Here is a 25559-nt window from a genome sequence, read left to right on the forward strand (position 1 = left end):
GGCGCGATGGTGATGACAATTGAGAAAAAAAAGTCTTACCAGACGAGGCAACTCAGTGAAATGTAAATTGACCTCTCAAGTCTGCAGCAGCTATTGTGATACTGAAAAGTCCAAAGAAACATACATATGATAAAAGCAAAAGAAGATAATGTATAAAAATTACATTATTTTTCTCTTCGCCTGACAGTTCGTGTAGTGGACCATATTTCTAGATGTTTACAATTTGATTAAAATGATAAATGATGTACAAACATTAATCGAGTTAGACTACAATTAATAGTACCTAACATGTGAATAGTATCTTGAATATTATCTAGAAATAAAAATTTAAGGTCCCGTTTGGCAAAGGGTTAAGGAAAATGGGTTAAATAGAAGGATTAATGTACTTAGCTCATTCGATAATCTGAAGGACTAAATTATTAACCCGTTAAATAAGTTTTATTTTAGCCATTGTGATCAGTTTTAGTGTTTGGGAATAACAATAATTTTGATTGTTTTCTTTATAATTAGGGTACCGTTTGACAAAGGGTTAAGTAAGGGGTTAAGGAGACTTAACCCCTTCTTAACCTGCCAAACACAACAAATCTATATAAGGGTTAAAGTGAGTTAACACTCCATAATTTGCCAAACATAAAAAATATAAAAGGGTTAAGTTAACCCCTCGAGAGGGGTTAAAATGAGTTAACCCCTCAAAATGAAGGGTTTATTAATACTCCTATTTAGATGGAATAAGAGTTAACCCTTCTAATTATAAAGAAAATAGTCAAAATCATTGTTATTCCCAAACACTAAAACTAATCATAAGGGTTAAAATAAAACTTATTTAACGGGTTAATAATTTAGTCCTTCGGATTATCAAATGGGCTAAGTACATTAATCCTTCTCTTTAACCTCTCTTCATTAACCCTTTGCCAAACGGGGCCAGAAGGGTTAACTTTTAGAAGGGTTAAGTATTCTTAATCCTTTTAAATAGGAGTATTAATAAACCCCTCATTTTGAGGGTTTAACTCATTTTAATCCTTCTAAAGGGGTTAGCTTAACTCTTTTATATTTTTTATATTTAGTAAATTATAGAGGGTTAACCCTTATATAGATTTGTTGTGTTTGGCGGGTTAAGGAAAGAGTTAAGTCTCCTTAACCCATCACTTAACATTTGTCAAACGGTACCTAAAGGATTTTGATGTTATTAACCCATGTATCTTATGTCGTCAAATTAGCGTTTCAGAATTTTCATGAATTGCTTAATTTTTTTACCCTGGATAATGTCTCAAAATATATCTTAATTCTTTGAGATTATGTTTCTAAATAGCTTATATATAGTCGATCGCGAATGTCGATTTTTTCAAACTTTAAATTTTAAAATTGGATTAATAGCATTTGGATAGTAAATACTATTAATAATAGCCTAGCATAACTCTACAAATAATGTTGCTATGCAATCCACTATCTAAACTTTAGGATGTGTTTGGCAAATCCTTAAAACTAGGTCAGAACTGAACCCGTCTCAGCCCAGTTTTTGGTTTATTTCTAGTTTGGCAAAACTAGGCCAATTTTGGCTCAGTTTCTTTTAGGCCAAAAAAGAGGTTTAAAACTAGTTGTTTTTTGAACAACTTCTCAGTTGGCTAGAAAAAGACCAGTTTACCTTAAAAACTTAGCCAGGATCAACTTTGCCCTAGTTTTGAGGGTTTTGCCAAACAGACATTTACTCTGTTTATAGAGGGTGTTTAGAGGAGCTTCTATGTGGTAAACTAGCCTTCAAGCTAGCCTTTTTATTTCTATTTATTTAATAAAATATCAAATAAGGTAGCTTATAAGTCCCATTATAAGAAACTGGTATAATCTAATTTTTTTTAAAAAAAAACTAGCTAATAAGATCATCTAAATAAACTAAGTTCGACCTAACATTTTTATCATAAAAGCCAAAAGTCACTAAAAAATTATAAGCTTTAAAAAATAAGCCTTCCTAGACACCCTCATAGTATAGTATTATTAGCCTTTTTCTTTACTTATTTTTTTCGATACCTACCCCTCAAATTACATGTATTTTTTAAATTTGCCCTCCAAGTCATCATAATTCTAAATTTACCCTTCAATTTGTAATCATCCTTCAATTTACCCTTTGGCTTAAGGTTTAGAACATCCCTTTTGAATATTCCGTTAAAACAATTAAAACTTTTAAAGAATGTCAATTTTTATCTTGATTAATTAATTAAAATTATACCAATTAATCACTAACCCTCTCATTCTTAAATCAGCACGCTAGAACTGGCGACAAAGAAGAAATCAAAGCATCAAGTGCAAACATACACCAGAACTATTGGATGGTTGATAGCCAAAACCAATCTCAAAATTAATTTTCTACAAAATAAAAAGATTTGATGTCGGGCTGTACAAAGGGGCCTCGGGCCTGGACCNTAGTATGATATGACTATTAATGCATATTTATATATATATTTTAAGTATATATTATCATCAATATATACTTATATATACTTACATATAATATATAACTATTTACTAATATGTAAGTATATACTAACACATACTTATATAGATGTAATAAGATTAATTTAAATTTTAATTAATTTTTAGCAAAAAAAATTAAAAAGTATATAAAAAAGAAAATCTGATCCGGCCTGAAGCCTGGCCTGGACCTGGACCCGGGCTGGGCACCCAGAGTCCGAGTTCGGGCTAGGCATTTTGCCCGGACCAAACCTGGAAATCCAGGCTAGGTCGGGCTAGACTGACCCGCTTGGACAGCTCTATTGATGTCACATAGCGAGCAGGTACAATGCCAATGACTATCAGCAACGAGGGTGTTCGAATGTTCAATTGACATGGATTCTATAGAGATTAGCTTTGGACGCAAGAAAAATAAAAAGATAGATTTTGATGAAGAAAAGGGGGTAAACAACTCATACAATGTAAGAGATTCTCCCCCATGCTAATTTTCAGGGTTAGAATAGCAACTTAAATACAACAACTGTAAAACTCTAACCCCGTTTAAAGAGAGGGTAGATTTGAGTGAATAACATAATTTGAGGGGTAAATCTAGACTTAATAGAGTTGTGGAGGGAACGTTTGAAAATATCTATAATTTAGAGGGTAAATATCTGAAAAACCCTTCTTTCTTTTGTCCAGAACTTTTATATAGATAGCAATCAATCTCAATCAGGCCCAATTTTTTTTTTTTTGAATCACTTTGGGCATGCGGGATTGTGTATCTAATGTATCTCTAACTCCCTCGAAAGAGGTCCAATATGAAATGGGCCAGGTCTTAAGTGTTTATTACAATTGGGCTGACTTTCCAGTTAAGATCAATTCATCGGCGCCCCAACGAGGCCCAAACAAAGCTCATTGGTTGGGTTCCCTCTAGCCCGCGCGAAAATCTTATCCCTTCGATGACAACGGACGACACCAGAGAACCAAAAACCCTACTAAAACCCCAAACCCCTTTATGCTCCCCCAGTCTCCTTTCCCTTCAAAATTAGGGTTAGGGTTTTCAATTCTCACCACCAATCAAACAATGGCGGGGCGGGTCAGCTCCTCCCCCTTCGCATCCTCACCTCATCCAAGATCCTCCGCGGTACCTTCGCCTTCCGCATCAAAACCCTAACTTTCTCTACAAATCCTTCATTAAGTTTCTCTTCTGTTAAGGTTTCCAGTGCCCGGAGATTCTCGAGTCGAGCGCCGAGGCCTCGTGACGGAGGGCGGTCTGGGTTCCGATCGGAACGGGCGGCCGCCGGCGGTGGGCAGGGGAAGAGCTTGATTGAGGACGAGGCTGAGCTTAGTGATTGGGTCAGCGATTTGAAGACTGATTCTTTTAAGTTGGGGTTGAGTGGGAGCGATAATGAGGAGGCTGATCGGGATCGCAGGAGGAGTGGGAGGAGAAACGAGAGGGGTGATGGAATTAGGGGTAGGGATTTAGATGGGTTTTCGAGTCAAAGGGGACCGAAAGGTTCGGTTGGGTTCTCGGAAAGGAATTCTGGTGGTTCTATGCCGAGGAGGCGGTTCGATAGCGATTTTGATGGAGGAGATAGGAGGGGTTCGAGGGGATCGAATGGATTGAGAAACAATCGGAGTTCTGAAGGGTTTTCAGAGAGAAAGACGAGAGGTTCTCAACCAAAGAGGAGGTTTGTTAGTGATTTGGAAGATGAGGATGAAGAGGAAGAAGAGGAGGAAAAGGAACAGTTTTTATCTGGACAGAGTAGAGGGCGTGGGTCGTCTTCGAGTTTCTCTAAGAGAGGAGGTAGAAATACTGAGTCTAGTTATAAGCAAGGCCGAAAATCAATTAGAGCAATGTCAGAGGATGAGGATGATGACGATGATGATGATGTGTATGGTTCTGATGACGATTTCTTTGGTGACAAGGTGGATGGAAAAAAGTTGGGTATGAAGGATTCGTTCTTGAAGAGTGATACTTCTGCTGAATTAGGGAATGCAAATAGTGAAAAACAAGTGTCGAGAAGCTCTGGTGGTGACCAGGATTCTTACCTGAGCAATACAAGGTAACTTTGTTCACCTTTTAGTATTCGGTTTCAAATTACATGAATTATATTGTGATGGTTGCTACAAGATGAAAACTTTAAGGTTGTTAGCAGTTTATGTTGTCTAAATGTTAATATAAAGCCTGCATGTAGAGGACATGTATTATGGAAGTTAACGTAACATGTTTTCTTTTCTTACTTGCTGCGTTCATACCGGTAGAATAAGAAGATAATGTAACCACATAGTTACGTGGACTGGAGAAATTTTGCTAATTACCTGTGATTATATTGTAATTTGTTATGTTTGTGGTTCATGAACTATCTACACCAATATTGTAAATAACAGTAACGAACCCTATCTTAGTGCTTATAAAAAGAACAGAGAATGAAACATGCTAGATTTTCAATAGAATGTGGGAAAGTGAAACTCGAAATTTAAGCTCAGCAATATCAATTTAAATAAGATTTGAATTTACCATGTACAAATAAGCTTAATTAAGTTAGGTGGTAGCAATATAAGTAGAACTTTATTATATCATGTAAAAAGATAAATAAATGGTTTATCAGGCTGTTAAAGAATAAACTGCAGCTTTTAGGTTGTGTAAAGGTAAACTGCAACTAAGCTGGCTCTGATACAGGTGCCTTTACAACTATATTGATATAGTTATAAATATGTACCCCTGCAGTTTCTGGGGGCAATTATATATTTCCTTTAAGATTTCTATTTCCAATATAATCATCAACAAACAATCACATAAAACCTAATCCATAAACTTACAAAACAATAAAAATAACAATTACTAATAAAATGCAAATGACCACTTTCTTTCATATGCAAGGAATCATCAACTGACAAGAAAGCCTCTGCTACTTTCTTCTAACGGTCATCGCCCTGTCATTTTAACTTATACTTGTTGATCAAAGTGCAATCAGCTGAAGGAAGTGTTAAGTGATCCAAACTTTGAGACATAATCTTTAATGTTGACCAAGAAAGTTAAAAGGCGCTAGTCAACATTGGAAATACTAGCTTTGGTGTGGTTGAAGGTGGCATGCTTTCGGAAATATACCTAGAGTAATTGCGAAATTGATTTTCCATTGGAATTTGGCAACGAGGAATCCTTTATAGTTTATGTAGGGGCTATTAGATGGTGGACTGATGTAGAGGAAATTAGACAGAAAAGTTGAAAAAAAGAGGAAGTGAAATCTATAGCTCTGAAAATAAATCAAAAAGTCCAGCAATAGGTTTCGTCCTTGATTGAAGGGAAACAAATGGATTCCGATTGAATCAAAATTTTAGAGTGTTGTTTGTGGATTATTGGTGCTCACAAGGATCGTCAATCCAGTTCCTCCACAGTCCTTTGCTACCTACCTAATCTGTTGAGAGTTTGTTTCATGCTATCAAGTATCCAATTTTCTTGGTGATGTATGTTGTTAATTATCTATCATTTGTATCTCTCTGATACTATCTAGTCTCTAGAGTCTAGACTAGACCCATAACAATCCTGTTGTTGGAGATAGTGGAATTTTTTTATTTGGAGTATGTCCAGTGTTTTTACTTTTTACCCCTAAGTGTGTTATCCCCGTAAAAATTGTTTGTGCCATTCGATGTTTTTCTACTAGTTTAAATTGCCCCTTTTTTATCATACATAAAGAGGGAAATTTTAAGCATTCACAGATCACAAGTGATGATGAATGCTCGTCTATTAGAATAGTGTGTACATTCATCACATATTCGATAGATCATTTGAGAACTTTGCATCTTGGTTTATGGAACCGTAGAACTTCACTGCATCTAGTAGCTCTCCATCATATATGAATAATATGATAAGGTCGACAATGTCAAACATATGATAGGTAACTAGAGCATTGGTAGGACCATTAAATAGGCATTGATCCTTATTCTTTTGATGACCTTGAAAAGTCTAAACCCCTTTAGACTTGACCCACCCTCGCCATAGGTTCCTACAATGTTTTAAATGTCGGATGTCGGGTTCATGTCGGTCGGCCAAAATTCATGTCGGATAGCGGAAATCGGGGATATATCGGGGGACATGAAAAAAATATCGGATTGTCATATCGGATAGGTTGATATAATATCATAAATGGAATCTTCACATACTTGATAATTATATTGTCTAAACATATGATTATTGATGTTAGGATCACTAACCAATTGTAGACACCTGATTCCCGAGTGCATATTATATGATTATTGATGTTAGGATCACTAACCAATTGTAGACACCTGATTCCCGAGTGCATATTGACACCATACGAATGCTTGACCTACATAATATCATAAATGGATCACTAATATGGCGTATTGGGTCGGGTCGGGTTCAAATTCGACCCAATAAGCCTAAAACCGATATTTAACAAAGTTGGCCGATTTTTGATCCCCGAAATGGCGCCCGCAATGTCCGATTTTTTCCGATATATCCCCGCCATGACCCCAAAAACGCAATACGAGTTAAAATCAGCGATTTCGTATCGGCTAGGCAACAAAACCGCAATATCGGCCGCCATGTCCGCCATGGCGGCCGATATTTAAAACACTGGGTTCCTACAAGAAGACAATAATTCTTTTCATGTTTAGAATGTTCCAACACTCAATTTCTGTCGCTAAATCTTTGCTCTCTCTCACTCTCTGCGATGTTTGTCAGTTTGCATTGGGTATTGGATGCGTGTAGCTTTTTACCATCTCTGTTTTATTTGCCATTGGACATTTGTAGCCTTTTCACCACTCAATTTTTTTTTTAATTTAAGCAATAAAACTCAACCAGTCAATTCTTACATTTTGAGAATCAAATAGTTTTTACATAAATGTAAATGCGGTCGACACAGTATGTTGAGAAATTTTGTACTAGACCCTCTGCTTTTAGGAAGCAGAGAGTTAACTTATAAGCTATGTTACCCGAGTACTTCTATCATGAAGCCGCACCCGTACGCGACATGTGTCTGTACCCAAACTTCATGGAAACTCCTTGGATACGTGCATACATCTATGTAGCCATCTACTCAGTTATATGATATATGTTTTAGTTTAAAACACTTGTCGAACACTTTTTAGGCTTATATCCTATACTTCATAACCATTTCTTGAAACTCGTTAGACATGGTAGGGTTTGTTTCAGCTCATACCTGAGTTCAAAACTATGATTTTAAAGGGTTGTTTGGGTGTCTAGTTCAAAAACAAGTAACTTCCAATTTATAATTATCAATATAATAAAATAAACTTAAAATGTGATAGGAATTTTAATCCTAGTGAAACATGAATTGAATGATCTCATGTAAATTATTAATTTTCAATATATAAATGTAGTTGTGTCCCCATACCCTACATTTTACAATTTTTCCATGTCCTGCACCCGCACCCCTATCAGTACCCGTATCCGTTTCCATGCAACTTAGCTTATAAGTAAGCTGACATATATGCAACAAATTATAAACTAGAGTTAAGTATCTAGTTTTCCAGCCCAAAGCTTAATACTGGAACTTCTGAGAATATTCTTTTCTATTGCACAGAAAAATGGCAAGTTTCATTTCAAATGGAGGGTCATAGTTATTTTATCCTAGTTAGAGATAACTTGTGTGATGAGCATGCGAATACATCAACGAGTTTAGATGATTAGATCTTTCTTCTGGTGGTGAAAGTGACACTTCACTTGCCTTCAGAATCATCATCTTCTCAATGAGAGTATGCTACAATCTCATCCATAGTACAATAGCTCCTGTATTGTCAAAAACACAAGATAGGGAGAAAATGTTTAGGGGTTTGGCTTGAGGTTTCAGCTAATAAATGGAAAAAGCAGATTGGAAGTTTTCTGTAGACTCCTTACCTTCACCCTAATGCCTAACCAAGCAATGAATGTGGATTTGGCAAGAGATCTGGACCTAGACTGAACCTAGATCATGTTCACAGTCTCCATAGCCTGAACCTGGAAGGTTGCCTTTTGGGGCTTGTTGGTTGGCAATTATATGTCTCTAGAAGTATATGTTTGTACATTCTGATTCTTTGATTCTACTAAGGTGCATCTGTATTTGGGATAAAATTATCTATTTGATACTGATTAAGCTTAGCCAAGATACTTTGGATTCGATTTACATTATTATTATTTTTTGATGTTTTCTGACTCATGATTCAAGTCTGCCTGCAGCTGTGTAGGTGGATTGTCTAGATCAGTGACCATTGTTCTGCCGCTGTTAATTTTTCTTTCAATGCAGCTGGCCCTCTGAAAACTTTCTCCAAGATGTATTCGCTAAAGCATCTTTCTGTGAATTTCAAGATTCTTACATGAAATTATTAGTCATCTGAATAGCCATCAGAATTCCTTTTTTCTTTATGTGAATTTATTTACAATAACTATATATGAGGCATTTCTCTATACTTATCGTGGTTATATGAGTAACATCGCCTTTATGCACACGTAAGTGTGTAAATTCTAGAAGCCGGTAATAGGATGTTCTTGATGAATTCCAATTACATTAGTATTGCTTTTTTTCATACATAAATTAGGCAATATTAGAAACCATGTCTGGAATGTTACTGCTGGAGCTTGGAGTTTCAATGAGCAGTTGTCAATCATATCTCCAGAAAATTTCCAAATTTGACTGTTGAGTCTTGACAATTCTTTTCGTGTACTACAGGTTTGATCAATGTTCTATATCCTCTTTGACTTTGAAAGGAGTAAAAGCAGCTGGATATGAGAGGATGACTTTAGTGCAAGAAGCTACCCTCCCAGTCATCCTTAAGGGTCAGCTTCTTTGTTATCTAATCCAAATTATCTTCTCTATAAATTCATGATAATGGTACCCTTATCACATATTTAACATGTCAGCTTCTCTATTTGGTTAATTCTCTCTGTTTTCTGTTAGCCTGTTACAAATTGCTTCTGTGGATCCTATTTCCTACTTGATTGATATGTCACTTATTACTTGAGTGGGACTCTGCAGTCTGGGCAGTATCTGAAAGTGATTATTTCTTTTAATTCCTCTATTAGTGTAAGGTCCCTCCCCATGGCATTTCGAAGGCCACTTTCTTTTACACATTGCATTTTTCTTCTTTTTTGTCTATAAATAGCAATGTATATTTCAAATCATTTACCTTTGGAATTGCTGCAACATACAGGTTTTACTAATTTAAATATCACAGATGCAATTTTGTCTGTAAAATGGAACTTTGGAATGTAGGGTGTATATCATAGTCAAGATTCCTGGATGATTCAATGTTTATACTATAGCTTTGTGTTTGCAGGTAAAGATGTTCTTGCAAAAGCAAGGACAGGAACGGGGAAAACCGTAGCATTTTTGGTAAGTCCATCTCTTGTACTGGATACTGCGATTGAAATTTGCAGTTCATGTTTACCCACTTTTTAAGCAAAAAAATCTGGCTTGGTGTGCTCCTATTTACAAAAATTGTTGGATTTCAGCTCCCGGCAATAGAGATCGTCTCAAAATTACCGCCCATTAACCGTGATCAAAAGAGGCCTTCAATCAATGTGCTTGTTATTTGCCCAACTCGTGAACTTGCAGATCAAGCTGGTGCAGAGGCAAACACCCTTTTGAAGTTTCATCCCTCTATCGGTGTACAAGTTGTTATAGGTGGCACAAGACTGGCATTGGAACAAAAGCGCATGCAAGCTAACCCTTGCCAGGTTAAAAGCTTTACTTGATTTTAGAAAAGCTGGATTATTATTATTTTTTGTAAGCTTTATGCTAACGTCTAGATCGACAGATTCTTGTTGCCACGCCTGGAAGGCTTAGAGATCATATCGAGAACACACCAGGATTTGCAACTCGGCTAATGGGTGTGAAAGTCCTTGTTCTTGATGAAGCTGATCGTTTATTAGATATGGGATTCCGGAAAGATATTGAAAAAGTTGTTGCTGCTGTTCCAAAACAGCGTCAAACACTCCTTTTCTCTGCTACAGTTCCAGATGAGGTATGGTCATGACCATATAAGTTTCTGTTATCTCCAGCTTTACAAAAGCATTCGAGAAAAGAGTAACATGTGCTCTGTTTTTTGACCTCAGGTCCGCCAAATTTGTTATATTGCCATGAAAAGAGACCATGAGTTTGTTAACACAGTTGAAGAAGGTAGTGAAGAGACACACTCGCAGGTAGCTTGCAGATGTAATATATTTATTTGTGATCAGTACATCAATCATCTTGTCACTCTTTAATCTAGTCTGATGAAACAGGTTAGACAAATGCATTTAATTGCACCACTAGAGAAGCAACTTCCAATATTATATAGTCTTTTAACAGACCACATAGCAGAGGACGTTGAGTACAAGGTATGCTTTACTATTTGCCGATCCTGGAAATATGTTTGTCTTTGTTCCAGATGTTCTTGTTTGCAATATTGTCAATGGGAGATATTTTTCAGGTGATTGTGTTCTGTACAACTGCAATGGTGACGAAACTTGTTGCTGACTTTTTGTCAGAGCTGAGATTGAATGTAAGAGAAATACATTCTAGAAAGCCTCAAAGTTACAGAACCATATATATATATATATATATGTTTTTTAATTAAGTTGCATATATGCGGTAGCTTCAACATATTACTAACAATGTCCTTAGAAAGTTAACACCATGGTCCTATGCATCCTCTCAGTCCTAATTGGATGCAAGGAGAAACATAAAATCCCGCAGTTAGATCCTACTTCATTTCTTAGTGCAAACTTTTAGAGTAGTAGCGAGAATCATCATCACGCACGCACACACAATAAAGTTATACTGCATGGTGTCATCTATTATTTGTGATGGACATTGTAGACTTCAAAAGTGCATAATAATTCTTGGGAAACTAGAACCTCTTCTTTATTAAAAAAATTTCTTATACGTTGCTGTCTAATAGAGATGTTATCTAGGAAATATGCAGTGTTCTTATATATTGCTGTCTAATACAGAGATTATTTAGGGAATATGCAGTGTTCTTAACTCAGGGTTAGTTCTTAGTTTTTTCTTGTAATGATGTTAAGATAGTACTTTAGTTTTAAAATTTAATATTTAAGTTCCATTACTAAAAAGCCTTTGAATGGATCAGTATGATTGACAGGAGTCATGTAGGTGATAAATTAGAAGTATTCTAGTGTCAGCTAAGCAATCAATTTCTCTGAATTTGTATTAGTTTCATTAGAGACGCTTTGTGGCCATAGAAATTTAATCATCCTGTGGGTTACCTTTTGAATACTTGTTTATTTGTATCACAGGTTGGTGTGCCTTCAGACAGAGAACAATATATACATCGACTTGGTAGGACTGGCAGAAAAGGTAAGGAAGGAAAAGGTATATTGCTGCTGGCACCATGGGAAGAGTTCTTCTTGTCCACCATCAAGGATTTACCTTTGACAAAGGCTCCAGCACCCCTAGTTGACCCTGACACCATAAAAAAGGTGAGTTTCTCTTGTATTCTCCTTTTTCTCTACTTCTAAGATCTATGTGCTTTTTAGCATCTTTCATGCAAGGAAATAATGGTACCCAATCACACTGAACCTTAATGAATTCATTTCTACTTATTTTATTGTGATAAATAAGGTTCGTGCCAATTTCAAAAATTCCATTTGGCTCGTCTTTCTTCCTCTGAGTTGAGTATAATTCTGTAATCTTTAAAGCAAACCTACTGTCTTTCCGCTTTACTTATATCATTTTCCTGGCATAGGAGAATTTAGGGATCTGAGGCTTTAGGAATTTGGCAGCTATATCGCCTGTCATACTTGCCTTTGCTAGGTATTTGACACTAAGAGAGGGTTGACTTCATGTCAATTAATAGCCGGTCATAATTTTTGTTGAAGATTCATGGATCCTTGCTTCATAACGAAGTCCATTTTGACGATGATTTTTCAACCAATAACAAGAATTTCTTATATATAGAAGTGACATGCAAGTTGCAGTAGAATATAATAAAATTAACGCTGCAGAATTATGGGTCCATTGCTTTGTCATGCCTGGAACTAGGAATCGTCACTTGTGTTTGTGAAAATTTAATCCCTAGTTGCACTTGCATACATTATTCTTGGGATGTAAAATCTATATCTAGTGACATTTATTTATTTGTGTCAGCACGTCTAATTGCCACTTGTCCAACTTTTTGTTTGTGGGGCGATATCTAATTGATGGATTGGTTACAAATTAGATGTTAATGCATGTGCTTCGCCAGTTTTTAATCGATCGTATCCGCTCACATTCTGAGCTTCAAACTTACAATGTTTTATGTGTTTTTTTTCCTATCATCTGCAAAGGTTGATCGGGCACTTGCACATGTGGAGATGAAGAACAAAGAGTCGGCATATCAAGCATGGCTTGGTTACTACAATTCGAACAAGATGATTGGACGAGACAAGTATAAGCTTGTACTTCTAGCAAGTGAGTTCAGTCGAAGCATGGGGCTCGAGAATCCTCCTGCCATTGCCAAGCTTGTTCTTAGAAAGATGGGGCTCAACAATGTCCCAGGTTTGAGAGCAAAGTAGGCTAGCGGGGTCGAAGAAGTTGGAACACCTTAACATTTGCAAGAAACGGTGGGTTCTGCTTTTGGAGGCATTTTGATTCACTGTATATTAACTGTACCACTGGTTTTTAATCAGTTCCTTGTTCAAGTCCAGTGAGTTGTAAGGACTTGGTGGATGGGGACTGGATGCCAAGTGCTATAGTCGATTGCTCAATGTAACCAAAATGTTTTTCTTTTTTAACTTTGTGAGGATCAAAATTAAACAAGTATTATATTTATTTCTTGCTTTTTTTTTCAGCAGCCCTTTTAGCATGTTGATATTTTCGGATTTGGTTCCTGCACGCATCTCCTGTTGGTCTGAATCCCTTCGAGTTTTCTATTTGCACTAGTTTTCATGCCCGTGCAAAGCACAAGTTGTTTTATAACTTTACTTTTTTAAACGTGTAAGCAGATTCATTAATAAAGTTAATCCATTCGTTCTCTCCCCACTCCTCCAGCCCCAAGCTCCGATCACCGCCGCCTCCTCCATCAGATCCGCCACCATCAGCCGACTACAGCCTCTTCCCCCTCAACCCGCCTCCTCGACACCGCCTCCCTCTCCTTGTCATCTCGCCGTCATCCCTCTCGTTCGATCTCTCTCCCAAGCTCCCCCAACTTCGACGACATCCGCCTCCTCAGTCGACCCGCGATCGCTCTCTCTCGAGATCCACCAACTCCGCTGACGGCACCCAACTTCGCCGACATCCCCTCCTCCGCCGACATCCCCCAACTCCTCCTCGCCCACCTCCGCCATCCGGTGTCCTCCGACGACATCCCCCAACTCCTCCTCCGACAACATCCCCTATCTCCCTTTGATTGTTGTTGATTTTGGATTCTGGTTATTTGGTAGTTGAGTCATGGTTAAATCTTAATTCTCATGGTGTTTTCCTCATATGAGTATTACATTTCCTTGTGCATATTTACAGTTCCTTTTTTCTCAAACTGGTTAATGTGTTTCTTTAATAAGTTTGGTCTATTCTTCAGCTTCTGACAATAATGTCTTCATGCATGGAAAAATAAGGCAAAAGTGAAGGAAAAGCTTGATAAGCATACTCAAACTGGTTATTGTTCTGACCTCATAGATAGAAAGGCTGAAGTGAAGAACATAATCGAAGGAGTTATAAACAACATGACTGGCGGGGATGGTCTTTGTTTTTAAGTCAAGTCCGTCTGTAGAATAGTTTTCTTTCTCCTATTTAGAGGGTTTCTTTGATCTGTAAATTGTAGTAAGGAATATTTATCTTCAGTTTTATTATGTGCATGTACAACAAAATTAATGTGCTTGTTGACCCATTAATTCAAATGCAGACTTCGGCGAAAGACCTGAATTTGCTGTCAAGTCTAAAAAGGCTTCATTTGTTGATGTGATTTTTTGATGAGATGGCATAAAATGGACAGATTCTTGGCTGATAAGAGGATGGTTATGCTCTTCAGAGAAACGATAAACATAATACTTGCCAGTACGCCTTACCAACTTAATCCCCATAACCGCTCCACAATTAGTCCTTGTCTCTCCTCTTGGATTTCTCGTCAAATCGTCTCTCTTATCCGCCTTCCGCAAACCTTCCTTACAACAAACAAATGTTCTTGAAGTGAGTACACCTTGTTTATCTGCAGCATAAGCAGCTCTTCTAATGCTAAAGCCTTCACTGCGTGCATATTCGTTATAAAAGTCATATGCATCGATCTCAGAATCAAACTCCATAAAAAATTTAGGTTTTAAGTCTTCTTTTAAACGCTCCAAACTATCATTGTTTTCTTCCACAGGCTCTTCCATAATGCCTGCAATAGTCAATCATATATCAAAATCATAAGCAAGCAGTACAATCAATCTACACCCAGAATCCAAAATCAACAACAATCATCTACACCCAGAATCCAAATCCCATCTCCATAGCCTACTAATTTCAGCACAATCAGTCTAGTATTCTGCCTGTGCTTGATCTCATTTATTAGAAGATTTCATGACACAATAAAAATTAAATACTAATCATATCTGAATTTAAAAAAAAAAATCCCCCCCTATAAACCACAGTTTGATATAGTCTTAATAAAAAGTCATAAAGAAATATTTTCATGATCTATATTCAACTTGCAGTCATGAAAGAAAAAGAACGATAATATGTCTTAACCATCCGTAAACTTGCAGTATGATGCCTAAACAATGATTAGCAATTTCTCCTCCCAAATCACACTCTCAGCAATTATGATACATAATCTGCTATCTTCTACCCCTATTCTCATTACCAGTCTTTCAATTAAAAAAAAAAGGCAACAACTACCCACATATAGTCACTAAAATTCTAGGAATTAACTCAATAAATAACCTCACCACATAAGTAATCCAACTTCGCCCGCGGATCGAGAGAGATTACCTGCAGCGTCGGAGGAGGAATCTCGCGGAGGAATTTTGGGGAAGAGAGAGAGCTCGCGGAGGTGGTCCAGATCTGCGACGAACTCCGCTCGCGGATCGAGATCGAGATCGAGAGAGAGAGAGATCAACGGCGGGGTCGGCTCGCGGAGGTGGTCCAGATCTGCGGTGAGCTCGCGAATCGAGATCGAGGGGGAGAGAGCGCCGAGCGCCGATGATCTTGGAGGGGGAGAGAGGGAGGGGGAGAGAGGGAGCTGCAGGATGTTGAAGGGGGTTGTGAAGGGGAGAGAGAACTTCATGGGGATGTGTAGTGAGGATACTGGCCGTTGATGTAAAATGAACGGCTGAGATTTGTTCATTAGGAGATATTAGCAACTCCCTCGTTAGTAGAGGATCCGAGTCCTTATTTCGCGATACGCACCGAGACCTCTTCTTCCCTTCTTTTGGATCGCCTCCTCTCTCTGTCTCTCTCTCTCTCTCTCTAAGAGCGAAACCTAGCTAGGGTTAGGGTTTGTGATCCATTCCCTCCGCCATCATGTATCGAGTTGCTGGCTCCCGCCTTCGGGCTCTCAAGGTCAGCTTTGTCCTCCCAAACCCTAACCTTAGATCTCGAACTTCAGGATTTTTTTTTTTGATATTCGTTAGAATCTTATGCGTTTGATATCTTGTTTCGGTAAAATTTTGATTGAGTAGTGTAGGTAATTGTTGGATCTGATGTTTTCTAGTGGTCATTCCAGGATCGGCTTATTTTCATTTTGAAAAAAAAGAAAATCTTTACTGTGTATTGATCTTAAGACATGCTAGAGATTAATCGTTTGAAATTGAAGCGATGATGTTGGTATTTACAGTTATTGTGATAAAAATGGGTTGTTTTTCAAAAATTTTTTGATATGAACCGTATAAAAGACTTTGATTTGACCCTTTTGTGATCTCTATTAAGGTAGGTATCTTTCTTGTTGATATATAAGTATATCTGAGTTTTTTGTAAAAACAAGTTTACATCAACATTTTTGATGACGCAAAATCAGCATCTTTTTAGTGGCAATTTTACTCTAATCTGAGAATAACCTTGTGCTTTTTTGGTTCGAAAGAAGACTATGCCATAATGTTTATCTTTCTTATTTCATTTGCCTTTAATATAAGTTGTAGTCAGTTACATGAAAGTTTCAAGCACAATTTTCAAAATGGAAGTAAGCGATGTGTTTCTTTTTCAGCGAAATGCCTGTGAGACTGGAGTTCTTGGCGCTGCAACAAGATTAGCTAGTACAGCTGTTGCAAAACCTTCTTCTGGAGGCTCCGGATTCTTTGGCTGGCTCACTAGGGGTTCTCAGAAACTTCCCTCTCTGGAACTCCCTCTTGAGGGGGTCACACTGCCCCCACCCTTGCCTGATAAAGTAGAAGCGGGCGAGACAAGGATTACAACTCTTCCAAACGGAGTGAAAATTGCCTCTGAAACATCACCTGTATGTACTTAAAAAATTTCATACTGTTAATATCATTTCTATCGCTGTTCTGGTGTTGTAACTATATTTGTTTGGCTTGCTTTTAGAACCCAGCTGCTTCTATTGGGCTCTATGTAGAATGTGGTTCTATGGGGTGAGGATACTGGCCGTTGATGTAAAATGAGCGGCTAAGATTTGTTCATTAGGAAATATTAGCAACCCTCTCATCAGTAGAGGATCCGAGTCCTTATTTCGCGATACGCACCGAGACCTCTTCTTCCCTTCTTTTGGATCGCCTCCTCTCTCTGTCTCTCTCTCTCTCTCTCTAAGAGCGAAACCTAGCTAGGGTTAGGGTTTGTGATCCATTCCCTCCGCCATCATGTATCGAGTTGCTGGCTCCCGCCTTCGGGCTCTCAAGGTCAGCTTTGTCCTCCCAAACCCTAACCTTAGATCTCGAACTTCAGGATTTTTTTTTTTGATATTCGTTAGAATCTTATGCGTTTGATATCTTGTTTCGGTAAAATTTTGATTGAGTAGTGTAGGTAATTGTTGGATCTGATGTTTTCTAGTGGTCATTCCAGGATCGGCTTATTTTCATTTTGAAAAAAAAGAAAATCTTTACTGTGTATTGATCTTAAGACATGCTAGAGATTAATCGTTTGAAATTGAAGCGATGATGTTGGTATTTACAGTTATTGTGATAAAAATGGGTTGTTTTTCAAAAATTTTTTGATATGAACCGTATAAAAGACTTTGATTTGACCCTTTTGTGATCTCTATTAAGGTAGGTATCTTTCTTGTTGATATATAAGTATATCTGAGTTTTTTGTAAAAACAAGTTTACATCAACATTTTTGATGACGCAAAATCAGCATCTTTTTAGTGGCAATTTTACTCTAATCTGAGAATAACCTTGTGCTTTTTTGGTTCGAAAGAAGACTATGCCATAATGTTTATCTTTCTTATTTCATTTGCCTTTAATATAAGTTGTAGTCAGTTACATGAAAGTTTCAAGCACAATTTTCAAAATGGAAGTAAGCGATGTGTTTCTTTTTCAGCGAAATGCCTGTGAGACTGGAGTTCTTGGCGCTGCAACAAGATTAGCTAGTACAGCTGTTGCAAAACCTTCTTCTGGAGGCTCCGGATTCTTTGGCTGGCTCACTAGGGGTTCTCAGAAACTTCCCTCTCTGGAACTCCCTCTTGAGGGGGTCACACTGCCCCCACCCTTGCCTGATAAAGTAGAAGCGGGCGAGACAAGGATTACAACTCTTCCAAACGGAGTGAAAATTGCCTCTGAAACATCACCTGTATGTACTTAAAAAATTTCATACTGTTAATATCATTTCTATCGCTGTTCTGGTGTTGTAACTATATTTGTTTGGCTTGCTTTTAGAACCCAGCTGCTTCTATTGGGCTCTATGTAGAATGTGGTTCTGTATACGAGACACCTGCTTCACTTGGAGTCACACATCTTTTGGAGAGGATGGCCTTCAAGAGTACTACGAACAGGAGCCACTTGCGCCTTGTGCGTGAAGTTGAGGCAATTGGAGGCAATGTTACAGCATCTGCTTCTCGTGAACAAATGGGTTACACTTATGATGCTCTAAAAACCTACATGCCGGAAATGGTTGAGGTGCTAATTGATTCTGTCAGGAATCCTGCTTTTCTTGACTGGGAAGTAAATGAGCAGGTATTCTATTTTGTCAGATCTGTGTTCATTTATTCATTCCTGAAGAATTGAATCTTAATCAGGTGTTTCAATGCAGCTGCAAAAAGTGAAGGCTGAGATTGGTGAAATTTCTAACAATCCACAAGGTTTGCTATTGGAGTCACTTCACTCTGCTGGGTACTCTGGTGCATTAGCAAATCCTCTGATGGCACCAGAATCTGCTATTAATAGACTAAATAGTGATATTTTGGAGGACTTTGTTGCTGTAAGACCAACCTGTTCTGTGTTTTCATCATGTTAAGTATCTTATTGTTTAGATCCCAAGTCCGAAACTCTGATGTGCCATTATTTGTTTGTTCTGATAACTTCAGCAAAACTATACTGCTTCCAGAATTGTTCTTGCTGCAACTGGTGTAGACCATTCAGAATTGGTTTCTATTGCTGAGCCACTTCTCTCTGACCTTCCCAAGGTGCCTCGTCCACAGGAACCAAAATCTGTGTATGTTGGTGGAGACTACAGGTGTCAAGCAGATTCTAGTGTATGTATAAAGAAACCTGTTTTATTATTATATCCATCTCTTAGGTTTGTGGATGCTTGATTTATCCAATTTTGTATGTACTCTTTTTGGAACAGAACACACATGTTGCTCTTGCTTTTGAGGTTCCTGGTGGCTGGCACCAGGATAAGGAAGCTATGACCGTTACAGTACTTCAGGTACTTGAAGTAAAATCATTTTGTTTGCCTGATAGTAGGGTGATTAGAAGAATATTTCAGTTTGTTGTGCATCTATATGTAGCAATGACATATTAGTTCAATCTTGTCACTGCAGATGCTTATGGGTGGGGGAGGCTCCTTTTCTGCAGGAGGTCCTGGAAAAGGAATGTACTCTCGATTATGTAAGTTATACCAACTAATTTTGATTATTTTTCAGAAAACATTGTGAACTCAAATGTAAAAAGTGCAGTTCTTACTGTCATATCTAATTCTTTAATGTGCTCTGTTACATGTAAAGTTCTGTGTTTGCTTTGTCAATGATATATACCCATGACTATCAAACTTTCAACATGTAGATCAACGTATACTGAATGAGCATCCACAGATTCAGTCATTCTCTGCTTTCAACAGCATCTACAACAACAGTGGGCTTTTTGGAATTCATGCAACAACTGTAAGATGCTCTACAACTACGTACATATGGTTAATAGATTATTAGCATGTTATTTTTATAGTATGTATAATTGGTGTTTTAAAAGTGGGAAAGGCACTGTTTGCGTATAGTTCTCTATGTGTCCGATATTTCTTGCTTTTCATAATATTTCATGATTCTTGTTTTTTTGCTACACACCAATCGTGTTTTGTAAAATCGGTAAGGCACTGTTTTTATATGTACATGTATGATTGCTAATTGGCATGCATATTTCTTTGCTTTTTATATATCTTTCACATTCTTTATTTCTTTTTATGACCATTTTTGTTATGTTACTGGTTGATATATGTGAGAGCTGCTGGAGAGAACACTTTATACCTTTGTTGAATGCTGCTGGCAGCATTGCTCTATGTTGCTGTCCATCTGTATCCATAAGCTGGAGTTTCTCGATCGTTTGTTTGTCTGTATATATTAGCTGAAGTTTTCTTACTCTTGTTGTGAAGCTGCTTGTAGTTTTCTGCGTTCATTATCTTATGAGGAAAGAGTACTTTCGTGTCACATTGGCATGTTCATGGGTTAAAATAGGATTATTTGTGCATGTAAGCATTTGTCAGATTATGGATAAAACCGGAATACTGTTTGCTTTTACGTGGTCTGGTGCTGGTATGGTTGCAACACCAAAAGAAATACAACTAGGATATTTTGCAGGTTACCACATATGGTGCCCTGATTCAACCAGGGTATCAAGTAGTAACTAATATTCAATTATATATTTATTAGAGTAGTGAGAGGAACCTTTACCTATGATAAGAAGATAATATTGTGCCTGATGAATCCTTTTGTGCAAACAATTGAATGAGGAACTTAACCCATCTGTTTGTTTTATCCAGGGGCTAGTGCTTATAGTATTAGTGTGCTTTTTTCTCTATATTCTGAACAAATACTACTTGGACATGTTGCGGTTTAGCTTATAAATTACTCTTGAACATTCTAAAGACACTTTTGGGTACTTTAAGGTTGCATAACCAATATAGGAGTCATCATATGAAGATGATATAACCTTGAGAAGTGTACTTTAAGGTTGTGTAAAACAATATAGGAGTCATCATGTAAAGATGATATAGCCTTGATCAGTGTCAACACCTTGTATAAAAGGTCCAAGCCGCAACCATGTTTGTACAAAGGTTTTGAAGTAGCATGGAACAGACACAGACAACGGTGCGACATGAGCACAAACTCAGAAATGAGACAGAACAATTCCTCAAAAAGAGGATACGAGGATATGGGTAAGAATGATACAATATGACATTAAAATATATAATAACACTAAAGGGTGTATACTAACTGGATTATTAAGAAGATTAGATTATTCCCTGTGCCCTGTGGTGCCTTGTGGTATGGTGCAATTACACAGATGACCCCGTGATCTATGTATCTACACGGATAACTCGAAGACTACTGAGTAAGACTACATGAGTAACCCTAATGAAAGTAATTGTAAGGTTACTCAGGGTTACTCATGCAGTCTCAGTTAATAATCTCAGGGTTATCCATGTAGATACAAAAACCTCAAGGTCACCTGTGTAATTGCACCATACAACAGAGTCCGGGATATAAATAATCCTAGAAGATAAGGTAGGTATGTCCACTTACCAATTGGATGCCCAGGATTCAAAGAAACCCTCTTCACGTTTTGTGTACTAATTTGGCACTGATTCATAATCTGCTGGGTCAATATCTATTACAAAGAAAGTGGTCTTCTCCCCATTGCTCTCTTTTCCTCTTTTTTTCTTGACGTTGCAAATAACCAAATGTACACTCATGGAAAAATGCTTAAATGTTGATGATCACTGCTTTCAGCTTTCGTCTAGATGAAGATTGTCGTGATTAATAATTTAGAAGTTTGTGTTCCTGTGAAATTTGTAAAGATCAGATACTGCCTTCCAACTGACTCCTGTTGAATTCTTGCGGGTATTCCTATTCATTTTGGTGGATGTGCATAGTTCTTAACTACAAATCCTATTTTGTTTTATTGGTTCAACTGTTTGTGCTACTTATGTCTCTATAGGAGATGATGCTCAATGAATATTGAGTTTTATGCTGTTTTTTCATAGATCTCAAACATAACTTTTACTCATGTTCAGGGTCCAGATTTTGTTTCTAAAGCTGTGGATTTAGCAGTGAGAGAACTTCTTGCTATTGCAACACCAGGACAAGGTTTGTTTTCACTTAATGCTTGCCTTCCTTGTCTGTGAAGTGTGAAGTGGCTGTAGTTTACATTTTTCTTTCTATTGCAGTTGACCAGAAACAACTGGATCGTGCCAAGGCGTCAACTAAGTCTGCAATTCTGATGAATCTTGAATCAAGAGTAAGTTATTTTCTCTTCAGTTTTGTAGATATTTTGCATTGTTCAGCTGATCATTTATCTGGTATATTATTATTTGACTTGCAGATGGTAGCATCAGAAGACATCGGCAGACAAATATTGACATATGGAGAGAGGTTTCTTTCTTTTTCTTTGGCTTTAAAAATTCTTAGCAGTTCAATAAAATTGCTTAGATCCTTGGTAATACCAGACCCACTTGGGACCTGCATATCTTTAACCTAGTGCTGTTATAGTTGCTCTTTGTTCTCGACTCTTCTTAACGGATCGTATGGCTTTGAAAAATTACGTGATGACAGTTAACTTGGAATACTCGTAATATAACAGAAAGTAGTCGAAATGATGAGGAACATCATGGAATAAAGTGATGATACATGTCAGCGTCTGCTTCATATCAAAACTGATTTAGACAAAGAATATAAACATTGATACATGTCATTTGGCTGTTTTCTGAGTGGGATACTGGATCAGACTAAGAGTGGGAATTTCGATTTTTTCCTTCCTTTAGGGTGTATTTGGCAAACCTCTCAAAACTGGGTCAGGGTTGATCCTGACGCAGTTTTGAGATAAGCCGGTTCTTTTTTGAACCAAGTGAGGGTGGGACAAAAAAGAACTCGTTTAAGGCCTCATTTCTGGCCTAACAAAAACTGGGCCAGATCTGGCCCAAATTTTACCAATCAGAAAAAACCCAAAACTAGGCAAGGACTGACCTGGCCCAGTTTTAAGGGTTTCCCAAACACACCCTTCGCTTTTTTGTTTAGCCATGGCTTTCTATTACATTTGCACTCTTATGGGTTTACCTATTTTTGTCCAGGCACCTCTCTTCTAGCAGATAAAAATGTTAATCTTACATAGGGGTGACAATTTTTTACCCGACGCGACCCATTATAAATGAATATGGTTTGAAGTATATGGGTTCGTGTCATATAGGGGTTGACTCGAACTGCCTATTTATTAATTGGGTAAATTTGGGTCAACCCTAAATGACCACTGTGACCCATTTAATGACCCATTCAATCACATAAACGAGTAACATGCATAACCCTAGCGGCGATTAGTTCCATCCCCCATTTCTTCTTCGTTTCTCTTGGGCTACACGAGAGAGATCCTTCGGTAGCACGAGGGTTGATCACTGCGTCGCTGATTAGTGGGCTTTTGATGTTAGTAGGATTTTTGATACTTCTTTAGAAATCAGGAAGCTAGAGAGAGGGGTTTGCACTTTTATCAAGTTTTCTCATTTTTTAGGAATCATGTTACAGATGTCATGAAAGAGGTGTATAAAATGGCTTCTATAAAACATTAGTTTTTCTCTTTAGAAAAAAATTATTGGGTTAATTGCAAATAGATCTCTTGTAGCTTTTTTTGTTGCAGTAGGCCCCGATTTATATTTTTTGGTTCTTTTACCCTCAATGAAAGAATAGACCTTCTGAGGGTCAATCAGGGATCTATTTGCAGCAACGGGGGTCTTTCGCAGCTACGGGGGGTATTTTGCAAACAGGCAATAATATATGTTTCTATTCGCAAGCACAAAATTTTATTACAATTTACATGCAGTTATTGTTTACTTCTTGTAGAAGGTAGTTAGGTTGACAAGCCCTATATATTACTATTCCTATATAGTAATATAGAGCAGGTGGCCATTATGAAATCTAAATGGAGAAAAAGAACTGTGAGCTGAACCTCAATATAAATTACTAAATATAAACTTAGTTATTATCCTGGATTAAAGTCTTGCTGCCATATGCATCATAATATCATATTCAACTTTAGTTGAACATTTCACTTGCTTTCTTGAGCAACTAAATGTTGTTCCTACTATTTTGATGCTTTACTTTTCATCTGGTACATATCAAGCATAAATCATCGAGCATGTTCTGAGAAGCCTACAAATTAACATTTTATTACTTATTCGGGTCAGGTTGAATAACCTGTTTATAAATCGGTCAGGTCATCTATCCCGTTTATTAAATGTATCGGGTTCTAGTCAAGCTTATAAGGGCCACGTCAATAATGACCCGGCCTGACCTTTTTGCCTTCCCGACTCTTACATATAGTCTTCCATGTGTGTCCAAGCAATCCAATAGAACTGTATTGTTTAAAATTTATTATTGTAAAATTATGTGGTAAGAGGACATTTTGATCAATCTCATGCTAAATGGTATGTTGGAATCTGCCTTAGAGGGGCCTTTCCCACTTGGCATTATAGGTAAGTTTAATTTTTATTATGCCCACACCTGGTAGTTCGAATGCTTTGTTGAGCATTTTTGACATCTCAAGACAAATGCTAACCCAACAATAATTCTTTTCTATGTTAATAAGTGATGCCTAATCTGTTTCTGTCAAATTGTGAGCGGATCATTTTTTTAATGTATACTCACATGCATTTTTCTGTAAACATTTGTAAATATTGGAGCGCCCCATTTCAGATTTTGGGAAGATTTGGTTGGGTAATATTGCTTTACAGAATAGGCCCTTGACATACCCCATTATGTATAGTAAAAGAAAGCTAGTTTCAGTATTCAGTAATGAGTTACTGTGGCAGTATGACTAGGTTAAATAATGGCGTCCTATTCGCAAGTTAGTATCATCTGGCAGGCAGTATCAACTCCTCCATTCACTAGTTGCAACTCTTCTACTAACAAAACAAAGACTTCTTTTGTGGTTTTCACGGGGTACTCTGACCATGGTATTTGGCTATTTTGATTAGAGACGCATAAATGCACCAAATAATTTCTCTGGAGCTGGTTTGCTTGATGTAACATGGTAACTATATGTTATGCTTCTATAGGTGGTTGGGTGACTGGAGGCTTTAGTGTGACACAATCAATCAGCAGCATTGGGGATGTTTATGTGATTATGACTTTTAACTTGTTTGCCAAATGCAAATCTTACCATGATTTGGATCTGCAAGCTCTCATTCATAAATTGTGAAGATGTTTCCCATCTTTTGCTAATTGTTCTAGTTCTGATTACTTGTGAAAAGTTCCATCGACGCACCTGATCTCATATCATGACTATATGTAACTGCTAGGTTGATCATCTAAGATGGCATTTTGATTCCATAAATATAATGAAATTTATTATATATATATATATATATCACACACACACACACACATATATATACATATATACATATACATATATGTATATGTATAGTACACACACACACACACACACATATATATGTGTGTGTGTGTGTGTGATTTGCATGCTTCTAGTTGCAAGGCATGTCACTGAAACATGAGCAATAAACATTGTGTGAATAGTAATAAAACTATAGACTCTTGTGCACACTTTAATTTAGTTTACTGATTCGTTAAGTTTTTCCTCCTTTAATTGACACCTTAGGAAACCGATTAAATATTTCCTAGAAGCAATCGAGCAAGTCACTCTGAAGGATATTGAAGCACTTTCGAGGAAGATGATTTCATCTCCACTTACAATGGCTTCATGGGGAGACGGTAAGTCCCTAATCATCGGAAATTAACTCGTCTTTTCATTAAATTGTATCATTTTCTATAGGGTTCCTAATATTTACCTCTGGCATGGAAACTTTTGTAGTTATTCC

At 37.3% G+C, this 25559-nt stretch overlaps 4 protein-coding genes across 4 annotated transcripts; 3 read left to right on the forward strand and 1 right to left on the reverse strand.

Moving 5' to 3' along the window:
- On the forward strand, positions 3393-13236 carry LOC109828873 (DEAD-box ATP-dependent RNA helicase 31-like). The gene is given in 10 exon segments (XM_020395851.1): positions 3393-4508; positions 9135-9241; positions 9742-9797; positions 9917-10141; positions 10222-10428; positions 10520-10606; positions 10688-10783; positions 10876-11061; positions 11648-11884; positions 12731-13236. Coding segments are annotated over 10 exon segments (1941 nt in total). The 5' UTR covers positions 3393-3996; the 3' UTR covers positions 12959-13236.
- On the reverse strand, positions 13827-15743 carry LOC109828872 (protein FAR1-RELATED SEQUENCE 11-like). The gene is made up of 2 exons (XM_020395850.1): positions 15351-15743; positions 13827-14757 (listed from the first exon to the last, which is right to left on the reverse strand). Exons 1-2 carry the CDS (start codon positions 15703-15705, stop codon positions 14249-14251), a joined length of 864 nt encoding a protein of 287 aa, XP_020251439.1. The 5' UTR covers positions 15706-15743; the 3' UTR covers positions 13827-14248.
- On the forward strand, positions 15738-16946 carry LOC109838896 (probable mitochondrial-processing peptidase subunit alpha-1, mitochondrial). Its single transcript, XM_020407327.1, has 3 exons — positions 15738-15920; positions 16561-16809; positions 16896-16946. Exons 1-3 carry the CDS (start codon positions 15882-15884, stop codon positions 16944-16946), a joined length of 339 nt encoding a protein of 112 aa, XP_020262916.1. The 5' UTR covers positions 15738-15881.
- Positions 17020-25478, forward strand: LOC109838902 (mitochondrial-processing peptidase subunit alpha-like). Its single transcript, XM_020407332.1, has 12 exons — positions 17020-17206; positions 17847-18095; positions 18182-18478; positions 18555-18722; positions 18829-18996; positions 19092-19172; positions 19288-19354; positions 19529-19626; positions 21750-21822; positions 21903-21973; positions 22058-22107; positions 25340-25478. Exons 1-12 carry the CDS (start codon positions 17168-17170, stop codon positions 25476-25478), a joined length of 1500 nt encoding a protein of 499 aa, XP_020262921.1. The 5' UTR covers positions 17020-17167.

This window comes from Asparagus officinalis, chromosome 1, assembly GCF_001876935.1.
Source record: "Asparagus officinalis chromosome 1, Aspof.V1, whole genome shotgun sequence".
NCBI lineage: Eukaryota > Viridiplantae > Streptophyta > Magnoliopsida > Asparagales > Asparagaceae > Asparagus > Asparagus officinalis.